Source organism: Arvicanthis niloticus, chromosome 1 (assembly GCF_011762505.2).
Source record: "Arvicanthis niloticus isolate mArvNil1 chromosome 1, mArvNil1.pat.X, whole genome shotgun sequence".
Lineage (NCBI taxonomy): Eukaryota > Metazoa > Chordata > Mammalia > Rodentia > Muridae > Arvicanthis > Arvicanthis niloticus.
The window spans coordinates 8,688,513-8,707,501 of NC_047658.1; the positions used below are offsets into that span (position 1 = coordinate 8,688,513).

An 18,989-nucleotide genomic window follows, 5' to 3' on the forward strand; every position below is an offset into this window, starting at 1 on the left:
TCAGTACCCAGCCCTTACAGCTGGCTACTCCGACTGACTGTCTAGTCTCTGTACCCAGTGCATGTCAGGGTATTTCATAAATCTCCCCAGTCACCGAGGAAGCTGTTACACAAAGCTGCTGAGGTCCCAGCAGCTACTGTGACTTCACACCTTCAGGAAGTCCCAGTTGAAATTTTGGGGTGCTGCTGTAAACTGGATTAGTACCCATAGTCGTCCCTTATTCCCAACCAGCAGCTGAGGTGCCAAGATCAGAACTCCTCCCCAGTGCCCTGAGACCCCAGCTGGGGCCAGGAGGTGATCACCAGCTGCCATCAGGGCCACTTGCCTCAGATTTCCACTGCGGTCGCCTGAAGCCAAGTGCTGGCCATCAGGACTGACCTGCATGACTCGAACCCCAGCTTTCATATCCATGGGAGTCCCGTTCTCACTGCCTCGGTCTGGGAAGTGAGACATGTCCTGAAGATGCTGGATGTCATTCTCCACATAGACCACCTTCAGCAGAGACTGTGGGAAGAAAGGCTATGGTCAGTACTGCAAGGAGCTTATAGCAGCTGTGTCCAGTGCTCCCACAGAACACACCTTCCTGAGTGACACAACTCAAGTGGGCACTGAGAACGCTTGGGTGGCCTTTTCCCATCTGGCTGCATGAGGATGACAGCTATCTTCTCACATGACAGAATGAGGAGATGGAGGACCCCTGAGTCTCTAAGAGTTTCCTGGAGCTGGATAAACTGCCTCCAGACCTTTCGAAAAATGTGTGAGGGCTCTACCTGCATGCGTGTTTGTGGACCATGCATGTGCTCTGTCGGGAAGGCTGGAATCAGTCTTTGGATACTCTGGGACTGGAGTTAACTGGTTGTAAGCTGCCACAGGCTGCTGGGAACTGAACCCAGGTTCTCTACAAGAGCAACAAGTGTTCTTAACTGCTGCACCATCTTTCTAGTCCCCACACCCCTTTTATGCATGAGAAAACCATACTATCACAAGAATTTTAAGGTGTTCTTTTTCTGTTGTTACTTTTTTTTTTTAAAAGACAGGGTCTCATGTAGCTCAGGCTGGCCTCAAACTTCTGACCCTCCTGCCTCTACTTCCCAAACACTGGGTTTATAAGTGTCTGACACCATGCCTGGCAAATCTTGCTCTGTCTATCATGCAGAACAGTGCTGTTGGCTGGGGAAGGGAGGTAACAAAGGAGCAGTTGCCATGCAACTGCTGCATCATTGCTGCCACACTAACCCTCAAGGTTTTTCCATTCAACAAATTTTATGTCACCTCAGGGCCTTTGCATAGAGTCTCCCCTAGGTATGGAGTCTGTCCCTTCCTCTTTCACCCTTATCCCTCCATCTTGTGGCCAAAGTGTTTTCTTCCAGAAGAAGCTACTTCTGCTGGCTGGACTCTTGGGATAGTGTGACGGGGTTTAGCATCCTGTCCTTTTCTTTTATGGTGCTCCCTGCAGTTGTGTTTGCATCTGACTTGAAATTATGAACCACTGTCTGTTTTTCACTATCAACTTGGAAGTGTCACAATGGCAGAAGGGTCTTTTAGCAAATCGTAAATAAATAAATAAATAAATAAATAAATAAATAAATAAATAAATGGTTCAGTTCTCAGCTCCCTAGAAAAGGTCCCTTGCTGACCTAGCAGTACTGACCAAAACTTCTTCAGCAAACTGTTTCTCTCCGACCTCCACCAGGCCTCTTCCTACGATCCATCTAGCACACCAGCTGAGGCTCCCCATGTGACAGCCACTTAGATGAGTGGTTCTGCCCACTGTGCTCTCCTTGAGTTGCTACTCAAGACTTGGAAGGAAGATTGTCTCTACTTGGGCTGCCAGGAGAGGATCCGGACACAGACACATGCACACGCACACTTGAACAACAGAAGCCAGGTAGAAAAGAAAGAAGAGAAATCATGCCACAGAGCATAGTAAGGGGAGGGAGGAACACAGAGAGTAACAAGAAGGGACAAGAATGCCCAATTCCTGGTCCTGCCCCTAGGGAGGCCTAACGTCCCTGTTCCACAGGGAAGTCAGCACATTCCCAGGAACTAGAGTGCAGAGAAGCCACTCACATCGCTGAAGATGTTTTTTCTCCATTGAGTGTTAGAGCCGCTATCCATATTCCAGAAGCGGATGGTATTGTCTGAGGAACAAGTCAGAAAAGTCCCAGATGGCAGGCAAGCTCTGTGGTCTTCAAATTCAGGATACACCTTCAGACGCAGAACACAAGGCAACAGTGCAATGACAGTTGGTGGACTGTCACATCTGGGTGGAAGACTAAGCTGAAGCTTGAAATGGCAATGAACTATGCCTAGGTGGGAGCTGAGGAGGAGAATCAGAAGTTCACTTCAGACTTAGCTACATACTAAGTCCAAAACTGGCCTGGCCTACAAGAATCCTTGTCTCAATCAGAAAAAAAGAAAAAAAAGAAAATTTTGAGGACTACCTAACAAGATCCTGTTTTCAAGAACACAAGGCAGGAGCAGTAACACACACCTGTAATCCCAGCTCTTGGGTGTGTGTGTGTGTGTTTCCCAGATACAAAAAATTTTTTTTAAAAAGTGACATTTTCGCAGCTGGGCAATGGTGGTGCCTTTAATCCCAGCACTTGGGAGGCAGAGGCAGGCGGATTTCTGAGTTCGAGGCCAGCCTGGTCTACAGAGTGAGTTCCAGGGCAGCCAGGGCTACACAGAGAAACCCTGTCTGGAAACTACACGCCCCCCTCAAAAAAAGTGACATTTTCAGAATTGAATAATTAATTGCCACTCTTCAATTCTGGTATTTATGACATGGAAAAAGAATCCAGGATATTTTTATTTTATAATTTCCTGTGTCTCTAATTAACTAGGTGCTTTAGTGACTGGCAGGGTGGAAATGCAGTTAAGTGACAGGGTTCTTACACAGTAAGAACTGAACTGACATCATGAGGACAGCCCATAGTGAACCCTTCAACTAAGAAATGGATCTGCACATTGAAGCTTCATATGTGCTAACAGACGATTAGCTTTATGTCTGAGTTTTGCCTGCATACATGCACACCATGTTACATGTGCATGTAACGCCAACTAAGGCCAGGAGAAGATGATCTCCTGAAACTGCGTTGAGGCCATCATGAGCCACAATCACACCTAGTACTTTCAAGAGCAGCATACTCTCACCACTGAGCCATCTCCCTAGTCTCTAAACAGAGCTTTGGGCCTAACTTCTTTCCTTTCATTTATTCTCTTTATTACAGGGTCTCACTTTCTGTACAGCCCTGGGATTTGCTGGCCTGGAATTTGCTATGGCCTTAAACTTAGAGAGATCTAGCAGTCTCTGCATTCGGAATGCTGGGATTAAAAAAGAATGTGTGAGTCACCAACCCTGTCCAAGTTTTTCTTTTCTTTGAGACAGGTTCTCACGTATCCCAGGTTGGCCTTGAATATTCTGTACAGCCAAGGATGTTCTTGAACTCCCAATCCCCCTGCCTCTATATCCCAAGTGTGGGGCTTACAGGTGTGCCACCAAACCTAGCTCAGTTTGTGTCTTTTAACACAATGGTTAAGTGAGTTCTCTAAGCTCTATGGAGAATACTCAATCTGAGCCCAAAGGGGACAGAGTGGACAGAGCTGGACAGAGCTGGGCAGAGAAAAGGGAAAAAGGTCTCACCTCTACATTCCAGACAAAGGAGCTGTGGAAGAGCTCTGACCATATCTTAGTGACTTCATTAATGTCCTTGACATCCCAGATGTAGATGCTATGGTCTTTGTAAACACAGGATAGCCACTGGTGGGTGGGGTCAAAGGTCAGGGCCACTGTATCTGGGTAGACTGCTTCTGCTTTTCTGTGGAAGAGGAAGCTACCAAAGCCATACGGGTCAGTCACCATCAGCAGCAGTCAGCCATCCCTGTGTCTTTGTGGCTGGCCATCTTCTTACTCCAATCCCACTTCTTTGCCCTCTCTTTTTTGTTTTGCTTCTAAGTTGCAAACCCAAAGTGCCTACCTGGCTTGGAGAGCACATTCATTTTATGAAAATGACTGTATTTATTATTTATTGCTACATTAGAAATGAAAGTACAACTGAGAAATTACATAAGCATGCAGCTTCATGAAGATCATGAAAATGGTGGCACCCACTGTAGTTTGCAGTTGTGCAAGGACCACAGCCTTGATGGTCTTCAATGGTGAGACAATCAACAGCATCTACCATCTGCAATTTACACACCAATGACAACACTGACAACAGGAAGCCAGGTGTGGTGGGGCACACCTTTGATCCTAGCACTGGGAGGCAGAGGCAGGCAGATCTCTGATTTTCAGGCTAACCTAGTCTATAGAGTTCAAGGATAGCTAGGGCCACACAGAGAAAGCCTCTAAGAAGAAGAGGAAGAGGAGGAGAAGGAAGAAGAGGAGGAAGAGGTGCAGGAATAATAAAGTAGGAAGAAGGAAGGAGAAAGGAGGAGGAAGAGGAGAAAAAGAAAATGTATCATATGTACGCTTGGTACCCATAGAGGTCATAAGAGGGCACTAGATCCTCCGGAAGTTGGACTTTTGTGAGCTCCCATGTGGGTGCTGGGAACAGAACTCAGGTCCTTTGGCAGAGTGGCAAGTCATCTTAATCACTGAGCCATCTCCTCAGTCCCTTTTGTTGAGACAGGACCTCAATACATAGCTAACCTGGTATTTCCTTTGATGGCATGTGGGTGTGAGTTGAACAAGGATGGCCTTGAACTCACGAAGATCAGTTACAAGTGCATGCCACAATGCCCGGCTGTATTACTGATTATCACCATTTCTATCCGCATTCCATCCACCCCAAGATCCTGTCCATTTCTGTCCAGAGGGAAAATAAACATATACCTCAGGCCTCCACTCTCCTCTCTGGCCTCATTAATAACTGATCCAAAACAGCAGTGCAAAGGGCTGAGGCACAGTCTTGAGACCTTGGGTTTCCTACAAAGGCTATAATAGTACTTGCTGCCACTTAATTCTCCCCAGGAGGGGCAGTTTTGTTTTACAGATGAGGATGCGAACTCAGAGGGGTACACTGATGGGGGCCCAGAGCACAGTATAAAGGAAGAGCCAGGCAATCTAGCTACTGCAATATGCCAGGATCTGTAGCTTGCTCACTTTATTCACTTTCTTTTTTTTTTTTTTTTTTTTGAGACAGGGTTTCTCTGTGTAGCCCTGGCTGTCCTGGAGCTCACTCTGTAGACCAGGCTGGCCTCGAACTCAGAAATCCGCCTGCCTTTGCCTCCCAAGTGCTGGGATTAAAGGCATGCCCCATCACTGCCCGGCTACTTGCTTACTTTCCTTCTCTCCCCTTTCTACACCCAGCCACTCCCTCTCCAGCTTTCTCTTGGAGAAGTTGCTGTCCTTGGAGCTAACAATCTCCAAAGAGGCAGCCCATCATGATTAGATACCCATGCCATTTCCCACAAAAAGACTTGCAACAAAGGGAACAGGCAGCAGGCTGGCCCTCCCCTCCACTCTGGATATGGCATTCATATGACTCTGCATTCAAGGGCTTAGCATGCAACCCCCTACAGCTAGCCCCATGAACCTCAGAAGAGACACAGGCTCACCCGGCTGTTCTCCATCAGCATTCCAGCCTCCCAGTCCCCAACACTGCTAATTCTGCAACATGCCGCACCATTTATATTCACTATTAGTAACACCACTGGCTTCCTTTTCCAGCTGCTCAGTGGCCCCAGCCCTGCCTAGCACACTTCTAAGTCACTGCTTTCTTCTGGCACTGTCTCACCTGTATACTCTCCATGGAGCTCCCTCCCTGTACTGAGGCTTCCTTGAGCAGAGGTTTTGCTGCCAGTTTTTTGGTGTTTTTGTTTTGAGGCAGGATTTCTCTGTGTAGCCCTGGCTGGATCTCACTCTATAGACCAGGCTGCGCTTTTTAATTCAGAGATTCACCTGCCTCTGCTTCCTGAGTACTGGGATTAAAGACAATAAACACGTTGCCTGAATGGATGCTGGCAGAGATTTTCCTGGTCCAGATTCTTGCTGTCAGCCTTGAGCTGTCACCAAGTACCTGCCTAATAAATGTTACAACCCAGGGAAGCACGTTTGCATGTCATCATTCTTGCTCTGAGCATTTCTTCCCTGATGCAGGAGTGTCCCCTTACCCTGAAGCTTGCCTCTAGAGTAGGATTTTTATGCACGTGCACACACACACACACACACACACACACACACACACACACACACACACACACGACACTAATGCTCAGAGCTAAGAATGGGTATGAGCTCCCAGGTGAACAGATGTGAAAGCATGGACGGATGTCATCAAACAGACTCTGGATATGCCCTTCTTCCCCCAATGTAGGACAGTACCTGGAGCCCAGTCCCTGGGCCACGTCTACTCCCAGGTAGTGCGGTTTGGGCAGGTTGGTGAGGTAGAGTAGGCTGTGGGCCTGGAAGATGCGAACTATCCCGTCTGTGCATCCACAGAAGATCAACTCGTCACTGACACACAGGCAGGAAGACAAGGAGACCTGAGGGTATTTTATAGGATTTTGAAATACAGCAACAGTTACCACTGAAGATGTGCCAGCATGCAGAAAGAGGCATGGTTTGGGGCACAGTTGCCACAGTTATTCATAGAACAACTTAACTGTGTGTAAAAAATTTGCTGGGGATGCAGAGATGGCTCAGCAGTTAGGAGCACTTGTTGTTCTTGCAGAGGCTCCGAGTTCAAGTCATAGCACATGGTGGCTCACAACCATCTGTCACTCCAGTTCCAGGGGCTCTAATTCCCTCATCTGACCTCCACAGGCACCAGACACATAAGTGGTGCACATGCACACATGCGGGCAGAACAAACATACGCAGAAAATAAAAAGAATGAAATCTGAAAAAAGTTTGTCTTCAGCAGACAATGGCAGGTCACTTATGGTATCTGGGTTGAAGTTTAGACCAGATGCACAGACAAAAGGGTTGTAAGTGACAGACTACATAAACTCCAGTTTCCTATAGGGATTTAATTTATGAATCGTTCGGTGCTCTGTTAAAGTGTGTAAGAGAGAGAGTGAGTGTGTGTGTGTGTGTGTGTGTGTGTGTGTGTGTGTGTGTGCGCGCGCGCGCGTGCGCGCGTGCGCGCACGCTATTCTTGGTTTTGTTTCTTTTTTTGAGACAGATGTCACCGTGGAGCCTGAGACAGAGTGGAATTTCTGGCTATCTTCTGGCCTCAACCTCCCAAGTGCTAGGATTAGGGTGTGCAAGACCACACCTTACCACAAAGAGGATTTCTTTACACCAACAGTGGTGGTGACCAACTGGACTAGAAAAACTGAAGTCAAAGGATCACAAGTTTGGGGCTGACCAGAGCCAACCTTGTCTTAACAGAAGCAAACAAACAAAATAGCTTTTAAGTTGCTTTAAAGTTGTAGAAAAAAAAAAGATTAAAAGAAAAGTAAGAAAAAGATGTTGTGGCTAAAGAGAGTTACCAGTGCTGACTACTCTGGCCTCCATGGGCACCTGTACTTATGGGGTGACAGGACCAGAGTTTGGTTCCTAGTACCCACAGTGGTCAGTTCACAACTGTAGCTCCAGCTCCAGGAGCTCTGACACCTTCTTCTGGCTTCTGTAGGAACCTACACTCATTTGCACAAACATATATATACACAACCTGTGCTGTCAGCCACTGACACGAAGCCAAGCATGGCGGTGCACACCAGCAATCCCTCAGGAGGCTGAGGCAAGAGGACTGTGAGCCTGAGGACAGACTGGACCTCACAATGAGGGGGCCCTGTCTCAGAGAAAACACGAAACACCTCAGCCCCTCCCCAAATCATCAGCAGGTGCACAGTGGTACACCCCTCCATACACAAAGGGAGGAACAGTCCCCAGCTGACTGCCAGCAGAGTGGGAGGTGGGTACCTTCAGGTTGATCCACTTGTCCAGCACCCTCTTCTCATTGAACTGGCAGAGGAGGCCAGAGTAGGACACACAGAAGGTATTGCCTGCCATCCGTCCCCGGCCACAGGCCACGCCACAAAAGATATTGTTGTGTAGTTCACCCAGGATGCCTGAGCGCCCTACCAGGGGCACTGTGCTGGTCACCTGGAAGCATAGCAGGATATATTAGAGACTATGTCCTTGCCTCGTGCTCAACAGGGCCATAATAGGTCCTTTACTGACACAGCTGAAAAGGAGGGCTTTTGAGAGAGTCTTCCATGTGGAGGAGAAGGAAGAAAAGCAGAACCCATACTCAAGGCCAGAAGGGCCAGAAGGCAATGGTCCAACAGTGAGCTCTGGCCTGGGGGTAGAGTTCAGCAGGATTGTTACTCAGCACCAGGATGCCCACGCAGCTAGGTGGGAGACCCTGCCTCCAAGTCTCAGGTAGGCACAGGAACCACACTGCTAGTGACTCTGAGACCTGACCAGAATAGGGGCAAAAACTCACCTTGGCCTCAGTAGAGGCTTCCAAGAACCAAAACCTCACATGCCGATTCCCAACGGTGACAAAATAGCTGCTGTCCTCAGAGAAGGAGAGGGCGATGACTCTACATGACACCTTGTTGGAAGCCACCACAATGTCTTTCTGGAAGAGCAGGCACAGAGCAGCTCACACACCACCCACCCCGTGCTCTCCCTGCTCTCTCTCCCATTGTTCTTGGACCTGGAATTGGTCTAAACTCTAGGGAAAACTGTGTACAACTCTGGTCATTCCTAGTCCTAGTCCCCAGAAGAGCAGACAAAGAAAGGTCCCAGGGAAGAGGAAGTTTCAGAACTCCCACCAAGGGCCAAGCTCGACAGCCACATGTTGGAAATGGTAACAGCTGGAAGTAAGGACAATACAATCTATGGCCATCACACAAAGGGCTGTGGTTGGTTAGAAGCAGAATCAGGACTTCAAGTCCTGCTACAGCTGTGACAAAGCCTAGCCTTAGAGTGCATGCCAGGGAGCTGCAGCTCACACAGAGGTAGATGCTAGGAAAACTATTTTTAGGTGAAGAAACAGTCAAGGTACTTGTCCATGGTCATAGCTAGTCAATATAAAAATAATACTTCTATCATAACCTTGCAGTGTGGGTTCTTGGATTCCCATCTGTTCCCTCCACCAGCGCAGACATGATGGCCCAAACTCTACCTTGCCACCAGGTGACCTCAGAGACAGAAACCTCACTGTAAGCATGGTGCAACAGCAGGCAATAGGCTGGTAGTGCTCCCTAATGCCCAAGATTTAGGGTGCTGGTGACCCCCTGCCTGGCTGCCCATATGCCCACTCAGTCCTCACCTTCCAGTCCCAAACATTGAGGACCATGTCATGCTGGTAGCCCATGGACACGATGTGCTTCATATTGGGTGAGAAGGCTACACAGGCCACACCATACTTGTGGCCCAGCATCTCCGCCACCTGAGTCTTCTCCTCCACATCCCAGATGCGCACAGCTGGCCGGTGCCCGTTCTGGGGGGGGCGGGGGGCAGAAGAAGCCGTTACTATTGCTGAACTATGTGTAAGGCAGTGTGTGATGGTTTGTACATGCTTGGCACAGGGAGTGGCACCATTAGGTGAGGGTAGGGGTGTCACTGTGAGTATGAGCTTTAAGACACTCATCCTAGCTACCAGGAAGTCAGTCTTCTCCTAGCAGCTTTCAGACGAAGATGTAGGACTCTCAGCTCCACCTGTGCCATGTCTGCCTAGATGCGGCCATGCCCCCACCTTGATGATAATGGACTGCACCTCTGAACCTGTAAGCCAGCCCCAATTAAATGTTCTTATTAAGAGTTGCCTTGGTCATGGTGTCTGTTCACAGCAGTAAAACCCTAACTAAGACACAGACAGGGGTAGAAGGGCTGTTTACGCTAAAGTTGGCACTGCTATAACTTGTTCCCAAAAGCCACCTCCCTATTAGCCACAGGGCTTTTCTAAAATCAGGAGCGAATTCAGGATTCCCAAGCCTGCTGGAAGCAGAAGGAATGGCTCCCAGACCTTTCCCACCTGCTCAGTCAAGACTCACCTCTCCTGTCACTATGTACTTCCCATCTGGGGAGAAGGCCAGAGCACTCAGGGACTTCCTGGGGACAAGCAAAGCAGTTGTCACTGGTTCCACCAAGCACTGTGTTCTTGCTATTCTACCCACGCCCCCAAGGTCGGGGAAAGGCTTGGAGAGACAAGTGCCAGCAGCGTCTGCACAGTCACTGCAGCCTGTGTGCTCAGCATGGCACCGAGGGAATGGAACAGAAGCAAAGGTCTCCTCCTCTCACAATACCAAACCCAAACACTGCAGACCCAGAATGGAGCTTCTGCTTCCTTACCCCAGTGTGGAGTGAGCTTTCCAGGACCTTATCCACCTGTAACATAGCTCTGAAACTCAGGTGCAGGAAATGGTGCAGGTCTGGTCTAACTAGAGGAGGGGTGCTCATGGGTGGACCCTGGTAGACAGGGCACAGATACAGCTCATTGAATGTTCTAGAAAACCTCAACAACTGAAATGTTTCTAATACTCTGTGTGTTGCATGAATGCACACGGAGGCCAAAGGTCAACCTTCAGTGTGGCTCCTCAGAAGCTACCTGCCTTATTTTCTTGAGACAGGGTCCCTCACTAGGATGTAGGGCCCACCAGTTAGGCTAGGCTGGTTGGCCAATGAGACCCCGGGGATTCCCTGTCTCTTAACCTTTCTAATACTGGGAATATAAGCCCATGTCACCATATCTAACTATTTACGTGGGTCCTGGGGACTGGATTCAGGTCCTCATGCTTGCATAGCAGAAGTTTACACACAGAGCTGTGTCTGCAGCCAGTCTCTAATACTCTTAACTAGCATGAACATGGCTGACTAGCAGGCATGACTTTCGGAAGCCAGCCCACGCCCAAACTGTACAGCTTTAGCTCCTCCTCCGTGTCAATCCTGCTTTTACACATTGTTTTGTTTTCTTAGACAAGATATCATTGTATAGCTCAGGCCTTGCTTCACAATCCTCCTGCCTCAGTACCATAAGTGCTGGAATTACAGGCTTGTGTGCCGCGCACCTGGCTTCTATGTGAGCCTGACAACCCCATAGATGATCTACCATCCTCCCTGGCCTGTGTATGCCAGCTAGTAACTTCTCTTTACAGTCCTTATGACATCCATCTTCCTAAGATGCAGGGGGTGGTGCAGCTTCTGTTGGAGCTTCCCTTTCCGTTTCTTGCTCCCCTGACTTGGGCCCATGACTACTCTACTGTTACCCGACTCTTCATCTCTGTTGCGCCTCTGCCCTTGCTAGTCTTCCTGTACATGAGTATCATTGCTTCCGTTTGGTGTCAAACTCAGGGGGGCCTTCTGAATCAGCTTTCCCTGTTCTCTTTCCTAACACCCCTGCAGGCATTTTCCTCTCATCATCAGCTAGTAATCTGCTGGTGGGTTTGTGGTCTGTCTCCCATGCTGTCTAGAACTCTAGAGGGCAGATCCTTGTCTCTGCTCACTGCTATGTCATCAACACCTGGAACAGTACTTAGCACAAAGCAGGTCCTGTGAACATGGCTGAGGGAGTGAGTCACCACCCATGAACACCTCCAGGCTCTGAGGGAAAGGGGATTTGGGCCAGCACCCTGGTTCCCCAACCCTGTCCCATGCCCAGTCCCAGCCTACCTGGTAGTATTAAATATATGTTGCTGCTTGTTCTCCTTGGGGTTCAAGACCACCACCACACAGCTGGGGAAAAGAAGAAAACAAGTCTAAACTGGGGGCTTTGGATAAGCACTGGGCCCAGAGACGATTCCTCCCAATGAAAACCCCACGCATCAATAAGGATCCCCCTGGTCATGTTGTTGGTTTTTGTCTCATCATGTTGCCTAGGCTGGCTCTGAACTCTTGTCTCTGACTCCTGTGCCAGGAAGCTTTTGTTTTTTCATAGTGCTCAGGATGGAACCCAAGGTCTTAAATACACTAGGCAAACACTCTACAACTGAGTTGCATCTCCAGCTTTTATAAGGCTTCTTCCGGTCAGAGTATTCTCTTTCTGCGCTCCCCTTCCTCCAGATATTAAGCTGAGGAATCTTGGGCACTTGTCAATATTAATATAGTCTTAAACTAAAACAAGTACTTCCTTTGTGGGGACTGTTCTGGCAGGCCCAAGGCCTACACAGACCTTACGGCTATAATTGTCTTAAATTCTCACAGCTGTCAGGTGAGGCCAGGGCGATTTATTTTGGTTGTGAGCCTAGCCTTTAACGGCTGAGCCATCTCTCCAGCCCTCCAGGGCGATTTATATCTCATTTATTTATATCTGATTTAGAGAACTGAAGGCCAGAGATGGGAAGTTCTTTGCACAGGCCACCCAGCACGTTAGAAACAGAGTGGAGATGTGAATGTGTGCCCGCTGGATTTATAGAACTCAGCCTGTCCTCAATCTTAGACTGTTCCCAAGGCCTCCTTAACAGATACTGTTTGTCACTATGAGTCTACCGGGCCCTATTTTGCTGGGGAAGGTGAAGAAGCTCTTTCACTGCCTAAGCAGTGCGGGGGTAGACAAGTATCTCTGGACTGATCCGGATCTCCTTCAGTTCTCTCTACCCAAATGGGAGTGTATTCCTAGGGAGAAGCAGAGGCCCTAAAACGAGCATATACAGACCGGCTTGACATAAATTTGGGTTTTAGCTACTTGAGTTTCCCTTAACTGCTACCACGTCACATTTGATTAAAGCTCTGTGAGCACTATCTTGCCCGGTGCTACTCTTGACAAGAGGGGTCTGGGGACTCCCCTCCAGCCCTCCTGAGGAGCAGCCTTCTACAGATGAGAAAACCAAGGCTCAGAGACATGTACCGGTGACTTCAACTCCAAATCCCTAACCAGTGACCAGCCACTGAAACCCACACATGTGCTTACCCTGCTAAGTAGGCCACATGGCCTGTGCTAGGGTCACAGGTTAGCCCGCTGCTGTTCTGAGCTGTGATACCAAGCACCTTCTCAAGTGTCACCTGCAAAAAAAAAAAAAAAAAGGGGGGGGGCTGTCAGAAAAATAGCTGCTCTGGCAGCCCCCACACTGCACAGCTGCCTCAGCCATGAGCCTTAATTGTTGCTGCATTCCACACACAGTCTGAGCTTCTGAAGTCATCCTGGTTACCAGCAACTAGCACTTGACCTTTGACAGCATCCCCTGCCTGCTGCAAGAGGAACAAGTGCTAGCCAGGAAGACGATGGGCCTGCAGGGGAGGGAGAATGCCTGGTGACAAGGTGACCTCTGACTACTTGTCAAAGGATGCTGTAGAGGAAAGACCTAAATCCTGACAATCTGTGGAGAAGAGAGCATCACAACCACATTTATTTACAGATAAGCCAGAAGGTCCTGCTGCCGGACAGCAGCACAGGTGGAGTGCAAACCAAGACACTCAAGTTCCAAGACCAGCACTTCAGGCCACACAGGGCAGACACAACACGGAGCCAAAGCAGACTGTTCCCTCATCAAATTCAGTCTCAAGTTTCCAACAAGTAGAGAAACATGTCACAATAAAAAAAAAGTTTTAACAGGTTTAAGATATAGCCCAATAACAGAATGCTTGCCTAGTGTGTAGACCTTGGGGTTTGAGTCCCAGCACTAAAAAAAGAAAAGGAAAAAAAAATCTATTTCAAAACAAGGCCTATTTGTGTAGTCCTGGCTGTTTTGGAACTCACTATGTAGACCAGGCTGGACACAAATGCACAGAGTTCAACCTGCCTCTGCCTCCTGAGTACTCAAATTAAAGAAAGGCCCGTACTGCCATGCCCAGCTAAAAGATATTTTTAAAAATCTCACAATAAAATTTATGTACCAGAACTCCATCATGGTTGCTAAAACAATAAATAAGAAACTACAGACTAAGAGAATTATGGTATTTTCATGTGTACTGTTAGAAAATACTGGTTTCTAACTACTGTAGAGAAAACCATTCTCCATAGTGGTCAGCCTTTGCTGCTTTGTGGGTTCTTTCTTCCACCCTCCTCCACCCCTCTTGTAACCTTTCAACTCCCTAACACTGGGTAGGAGAGAAAAAGAGGTTAGAGGGGAAAGGGAGATATTATCAGACTACTTCCTGCTGATTAGAGGCATCAAATTCCTTGGGGCAAGCTTGATCTTCACTGGCAGGACATCTAATTTCTTCCTTTTGTCTCTTTGGACAGGAATCCTTAACAAACTGCAACCAACCACAACCGGCAGCAACCAACTTCATCCAACCAACAACTGGCCAACCAGCCCCTTCTGTCAGGGCTCTAGCATTTATATATGCTCTGAAAAGTTACCAGAATTCTGAATGTCGCACACTCGCAGAAACTATCTGCAGCTCTCAAACCCACGCCCCTGCTGCTATGGATGCTTTATGGAGCATCCCCATATCCCACACTTGAGAAGAAAACAAAACTATTCCTCTAACATTTCTGTGTTTTTAAAGAAACCAAAATTCTCACCATACTTCTCAAGTCCAGTCACTGGCCTCAGAATTGACAAGCAAACACAGGAATGTAAGCGCTAACGTTACTAAGTTCTTATCAGACACTGTGCTCAGCCTCTGAGCAGGGGGATCCTTAACACTCACGCAGCCCTAAAATTCAACCACCACTGTCACCCTCCAGATGACCGAACAAAGCCCCAGAGCAGCTGCCCATCTAGAAAGAGGAACTGCCAGGATTCTGGCACAGACAATCAGGCAACGGCACTCATGGTTACTTAGTTTTACTGGGCTTTAGTGTAACAGGACATTTTCAGAATACAGCTTTTGCAAACCAGATGATCTCTGGGATGTGCATGTCAAAATGAGAAACAAATGACACAACCCAAAGCACAGTAACAACAGTGCTGACTGACACTGATAGAGCACCTGCAATGGGCCTGCCAGGTGTTGTTCTGAGGCTTAAGATATGGGAAACCACAGAATCTCACAGATGATATGATATATTACCTATGAGGAGGCCAGGGAAGGTGTCACACATCTGTGATTCCAGCACTTGGGAAATGGGAGGAGTGGAAGTTTAAGGGCAGTCTGGGTTATAATAAGATGTGTGTTGTGGGGGATTCTACAGCATTATTGTTTCACAGCTAGGGTAACTGAGGCACAGGAAAGTTCCTACCTTGCTACAAGGAACAGAATTCATATTTAAGTTCAAGCAGTGGAGTCCAGAGGCTATGCTTCAGACCACCTTACTGTACCCCCTCTCTCTATGTGCTTCTGGCATTTTCTACATATAGTTCAAGAGCTCCCAGGCACTTTCAGGAGCATGTAAGGGCCCTGGGAGAGTTAAAGTGGGTGTCTCTAGGCTGAGATCCAAGAACACTTCTCTGGACAGCAATATTCAGGCTAAGACTTGAGGGATGAGGAGGAGCCAGAGAGAGTATAGCAAAACACCCAAACAAAGGACTCATCAGACGCAAATCCAGGAGGCAGAAAGGACTTGCAATTTTTTTGTTTGTTTGTTTTTCGAGACAGGGTTTCTTTGTGTAGCCCTGGCTGTCCTGGAACTCACTCTGTAGACCAGGCTGGCCTTGCATTCAGAAATCTGCCTGCCTCTGCCTCCCAAGTGCTGGGATTAAAGGCGTGCACCACCACTGCCTGGCGGAATTTACAACTTTAAGCAAAGAGAAAGCAGGCCAGCATGTTGAACTCAAGGATAGGGAGGACAGAGAAGGTAGCCCAAAAAGATCAGCTAGGGCTGGGCGTAGTAGCCCAGGCCCTCAATCCCAGCACTTGAAAGACAGTGACAAGTGGATCTTTGTGTATTCAAGGCCACCCTGGTCTACATACAGAGTTCCAAGATAGGCAGAACTACATAACAGAGAGACCTGGTGGGCAAGGGTGGCTTGCCTAGAACCCAGAGTCTGGGGAGACATTATCTGAGGCACCAAAACCCACCAGAGGGGAAAAAGAGCCACCAGAAGCTGCCATGGATCCGTCCTTCATCTGGACACTGTGTGTGCCAAGGGCACAGTCACAATTTCATCTCCTTTCAATTCCACAGTATGGCTGTCATCTCCATTTTATAGAAAGATTTGTGTGTCCAGGCAATGACTAGAGAACCACTCTTAAAGTGTTGCTGGGGAGTGGGGGTTGAAAAGATGGCTCAGCAGTTAACAGTGTACTTGTTATTCATCCAAAGGATCTAACAACCACCTGTAACTCCAATTCCAGAGGATCCAGGAAGAGGCCCTCTTCTGGACTCCTGAAGCACCAGGCACCCTTGTGGCAATACATGTAGGCAAAACACATTACACAAAGAATAAAGAAACTGTAAAATAAAACAGGAAAAAAAAACCAACCCTTTCTTCCCCAAGACCCTTGTAGGTTCTGGCAGTCAAGAGTGCTCTTCAGGACTGAAGAGCAAGAGAGGACACCGAAAAAAAAAAGAATGCTCCCTCAGACATGAGGGCACCGTCGACTGACCAGGCTGTGGTTGACAATGGGTTTCTTCTGACCAGATCTGATTGGGACTTTAGTGTGACAGAAGGTAAGGGGCACCTAAAAGCCTACTGCCAGATCCCATTGACAGGTCTCAAGGGGGGCCACATGAGGCCCCACCAATTTTGACCAAGGCACGTGAGATTAAACAAGGATCAGATGAGTTGCCCACAGCCTTTCTAGAATGAACGGCTCATAGAGGCATTCTGTCAGTACACACTGTGTCCTTTATAGACCAGGCTAGTAGATATCAGGGAAAAGCTTCAGAGGCAGAGGGACTGCAGGATATGTCATTAAAGGATTTAGTGTAGGTTGCTGAGGAAGTCTACCATAACAGGTAGACAGAGAAAAAAAAAGAGATAAAAGAGAGATTAAAAAAAAAGGTAACAGAAAAAGAATTTACTGAGAATCTTGGCTACAGTAGTTAGGAAAAGCAGAAAAGGGAGACTCCAGTCGAAGAGAGAGAAAAAAACTCCTTGAAAAGGACCAGTGTGCACATTACAAGTAAAAGAGCCACTGACACCAAAAGGTATTCATGGACTACCTGAAGAACGGTAGACCTAGAGATGGGCTGGGTACCCCATTCATTTATGGTCATCCCAGACTGTCCCTACCCTCTGTTGGGGTGAGACTTACTCTCCAGGATGGGGGCCCAGATATACTTCCTGCCCAATGGGCCACAACTAACTGGCCCAAAAGGAGAACCCATGAGTGGAGAAAAGACTTCTCCTACCAACCCCTGCCGGGAGCAGTTTTCTCCATGCTGGTCAGAGACAAGGTGGTGCTGCTGTGGTGGACAGCACAAATGTTATCTGGGCTCAACTTCTACTCCCCTCCCCCGGACACGTCGGTGCAGAAAACAGCCTTGGAACTTGGGGCTGGCAAGAAAATTAACATCTACATGGACAGCAGGTATGCCTTTGCCACAGCCCATGTCCACAGGGATGTATACCAAGAGAGAGGGCTGCTCACATCAGAAGAAATCTTAGATCTCTTAGATGCCCTGATACGCGGACAACTGTTAGTACTATTTGTTGCCCAGGACACCAGAAGAGAAGAGACTCAGTGGCCTGAGACAATAACTAGACAGATCAAGTGGCTTGAGAAGTGGCTATGCAGGAGCCTATCCAGGTTATGGGCCTACAAGAGACATCCACTGGAGAATGGGACTAGATTAAGAGATGGCCTCACTTAAAACATACAGGAGAAAAAAAGGACTCAGATTGCTAGCTATCCTACCAACTATTACCTAGAGAAAAAAGGACAATGGTGCACACAAAAAGGGAAAACTATGCTCCCCAAAAAGCAAGCAAAAGACTTACTAGGCCAAATGCACAGATTCATTTGAGACTCCTTTGAGAGATAAGCGCATCCAGTCAAGGGATCTAAGATGTATATAATAGACCTCAGGTTTTGGACCAGAAAAATAAAACAGTGTAAGGTATGCCAGCAAGTAAATGCTTATGTGGCCAAGAGTAAACAGGACAAAATACCTAGAGAAGAACAGCCTAGAGTATATTAGAAAGCCGATTCTGCAGAAGTTAAGCCAGAAAAATACAGATACCTCTAATATATACTATCTCTAGATGGGTTGGCGCTTTCCCCTCCAAACAAAAAACAGCTACTATGGTAACCAAGAAGATATCCCGGCTCTTGACTCACCCCCCAGAAATGACTTTTCAGGCTGATAAAGATCTTTTGGTTCAATTATAAGCTTTCCAGATCAGCCGCCACCTTACCCTGAGGCGCCACAGAGGAGGCAGGGCAAGTGTCAAAACAGCCCCTCAGACTCGGGAATGGCACTCTTGTTGCTGTTGTGGTCCCCAGCCCTATTCCAATAAAAAAAAAAAAAAAAAAAAAAAAAATGGAATGAAATGGGTAAGTGTCTTAGGTTACCGAACAGTAAAGTGAGACTAGGAATGATTTGTAAATGCAAAACATTTCCTGGGAGTTAAACCTAAAATAAAGCAATGTGCCAACTGAGGTGGGCCAGAAAAATGGGCGGCACCAAACGCAGAAGCCAGCACGAACCTAGGGGGAAACCTTTGCCAAGGGGGCGGGGCTTCCGGACCAGGAGGGCCTGGGAAGCCTCCTGAGGGAAGAAGTGACGGGAGGGACCGAGGCCCTGAGGCGGGACGAAGGTGGCACAGAGAAGCCCAGAGTTGGGTAAACAGGGCGACCAGCCTCTCACCCGGTTCTGCACAGTGTCCTCGGGAGCCGCCGCGAGTCGCGTCCGCCGCCGGAGGCAGAGCGGTGGGGCAGGAGGAGGGGAGGACTGGTTTCTCCGCGCCGGAACTCCCGCCATGACAGAGGACAGCTTTTCTATCGTGTCACTCCGCGTGTAACCTCCGGCCGCTAAAGCAGCCATCAAGCTGTCCGAGACCAGCGTCCGTTACGCTTAACAGCCGTAGCCAGCACCCACTCAAATAGCGAATGGCCGCGGGAAAGCCGGCGCCACCGCCCATTGGATGCAGCCGGCAGCCCGGCTGGCCAATCGCGAGGCTGCCGGGTGAGCTTACTGACCAATGGGAGAGAAGAGGCGGGGCTAAAGGAGGGTGGAGCCACGGCCTGTATTTCACTGCTTCCTGAGACTTGCAGCGTTTCTTTTCTAGCCTGTGCTTTCTCTATTCATAGACGTACA

General features: G+C 48.3%; 1 protein-coding gene across 1 annotated transcript in view; it reads right to left on the bottom strand.

Annotated features, from left to right (window-relative positions):
* Wdr62 (WD repeat domain 62) overlaps positions 1-18,814 on the bottom strand; it is a 40,072-nt gene extending 21,258 nt beyond the window's left edge. Inside the window, 11 exon segments of the mRNA XM_076931613.1 lie at positions 326-504; positions 2,071-2,208; positions 3,647-3,836; positions 6,329-6,489; positions 7,874-8,056; positions 8,400-8,537; positions 9,234-9,404; positions 9,958-10,015; positions 11,573-11,635; positions 12,810-12,901; positions 18,540-18,814. Of these exon segments, the coding sequence (XP_076787728.1) occupies positions 326-504; positions 2,071-2,208; positions 3,647-3,836; positions 6,329-6,489; positions 7,874-8,056; positions 8,400-8,537; positions 9,234-9,404; positions 9,958-10,015; positions 11,573-11,635; positions 12,810-12,901; positions 18,540-18,716 (1,550 nt within the window). The 5' untranslated portion in view covers positions 18,717-18,814.
* Between the last annotated feature and the right edge of the window lie 175 nt (positions 18,815-18,989).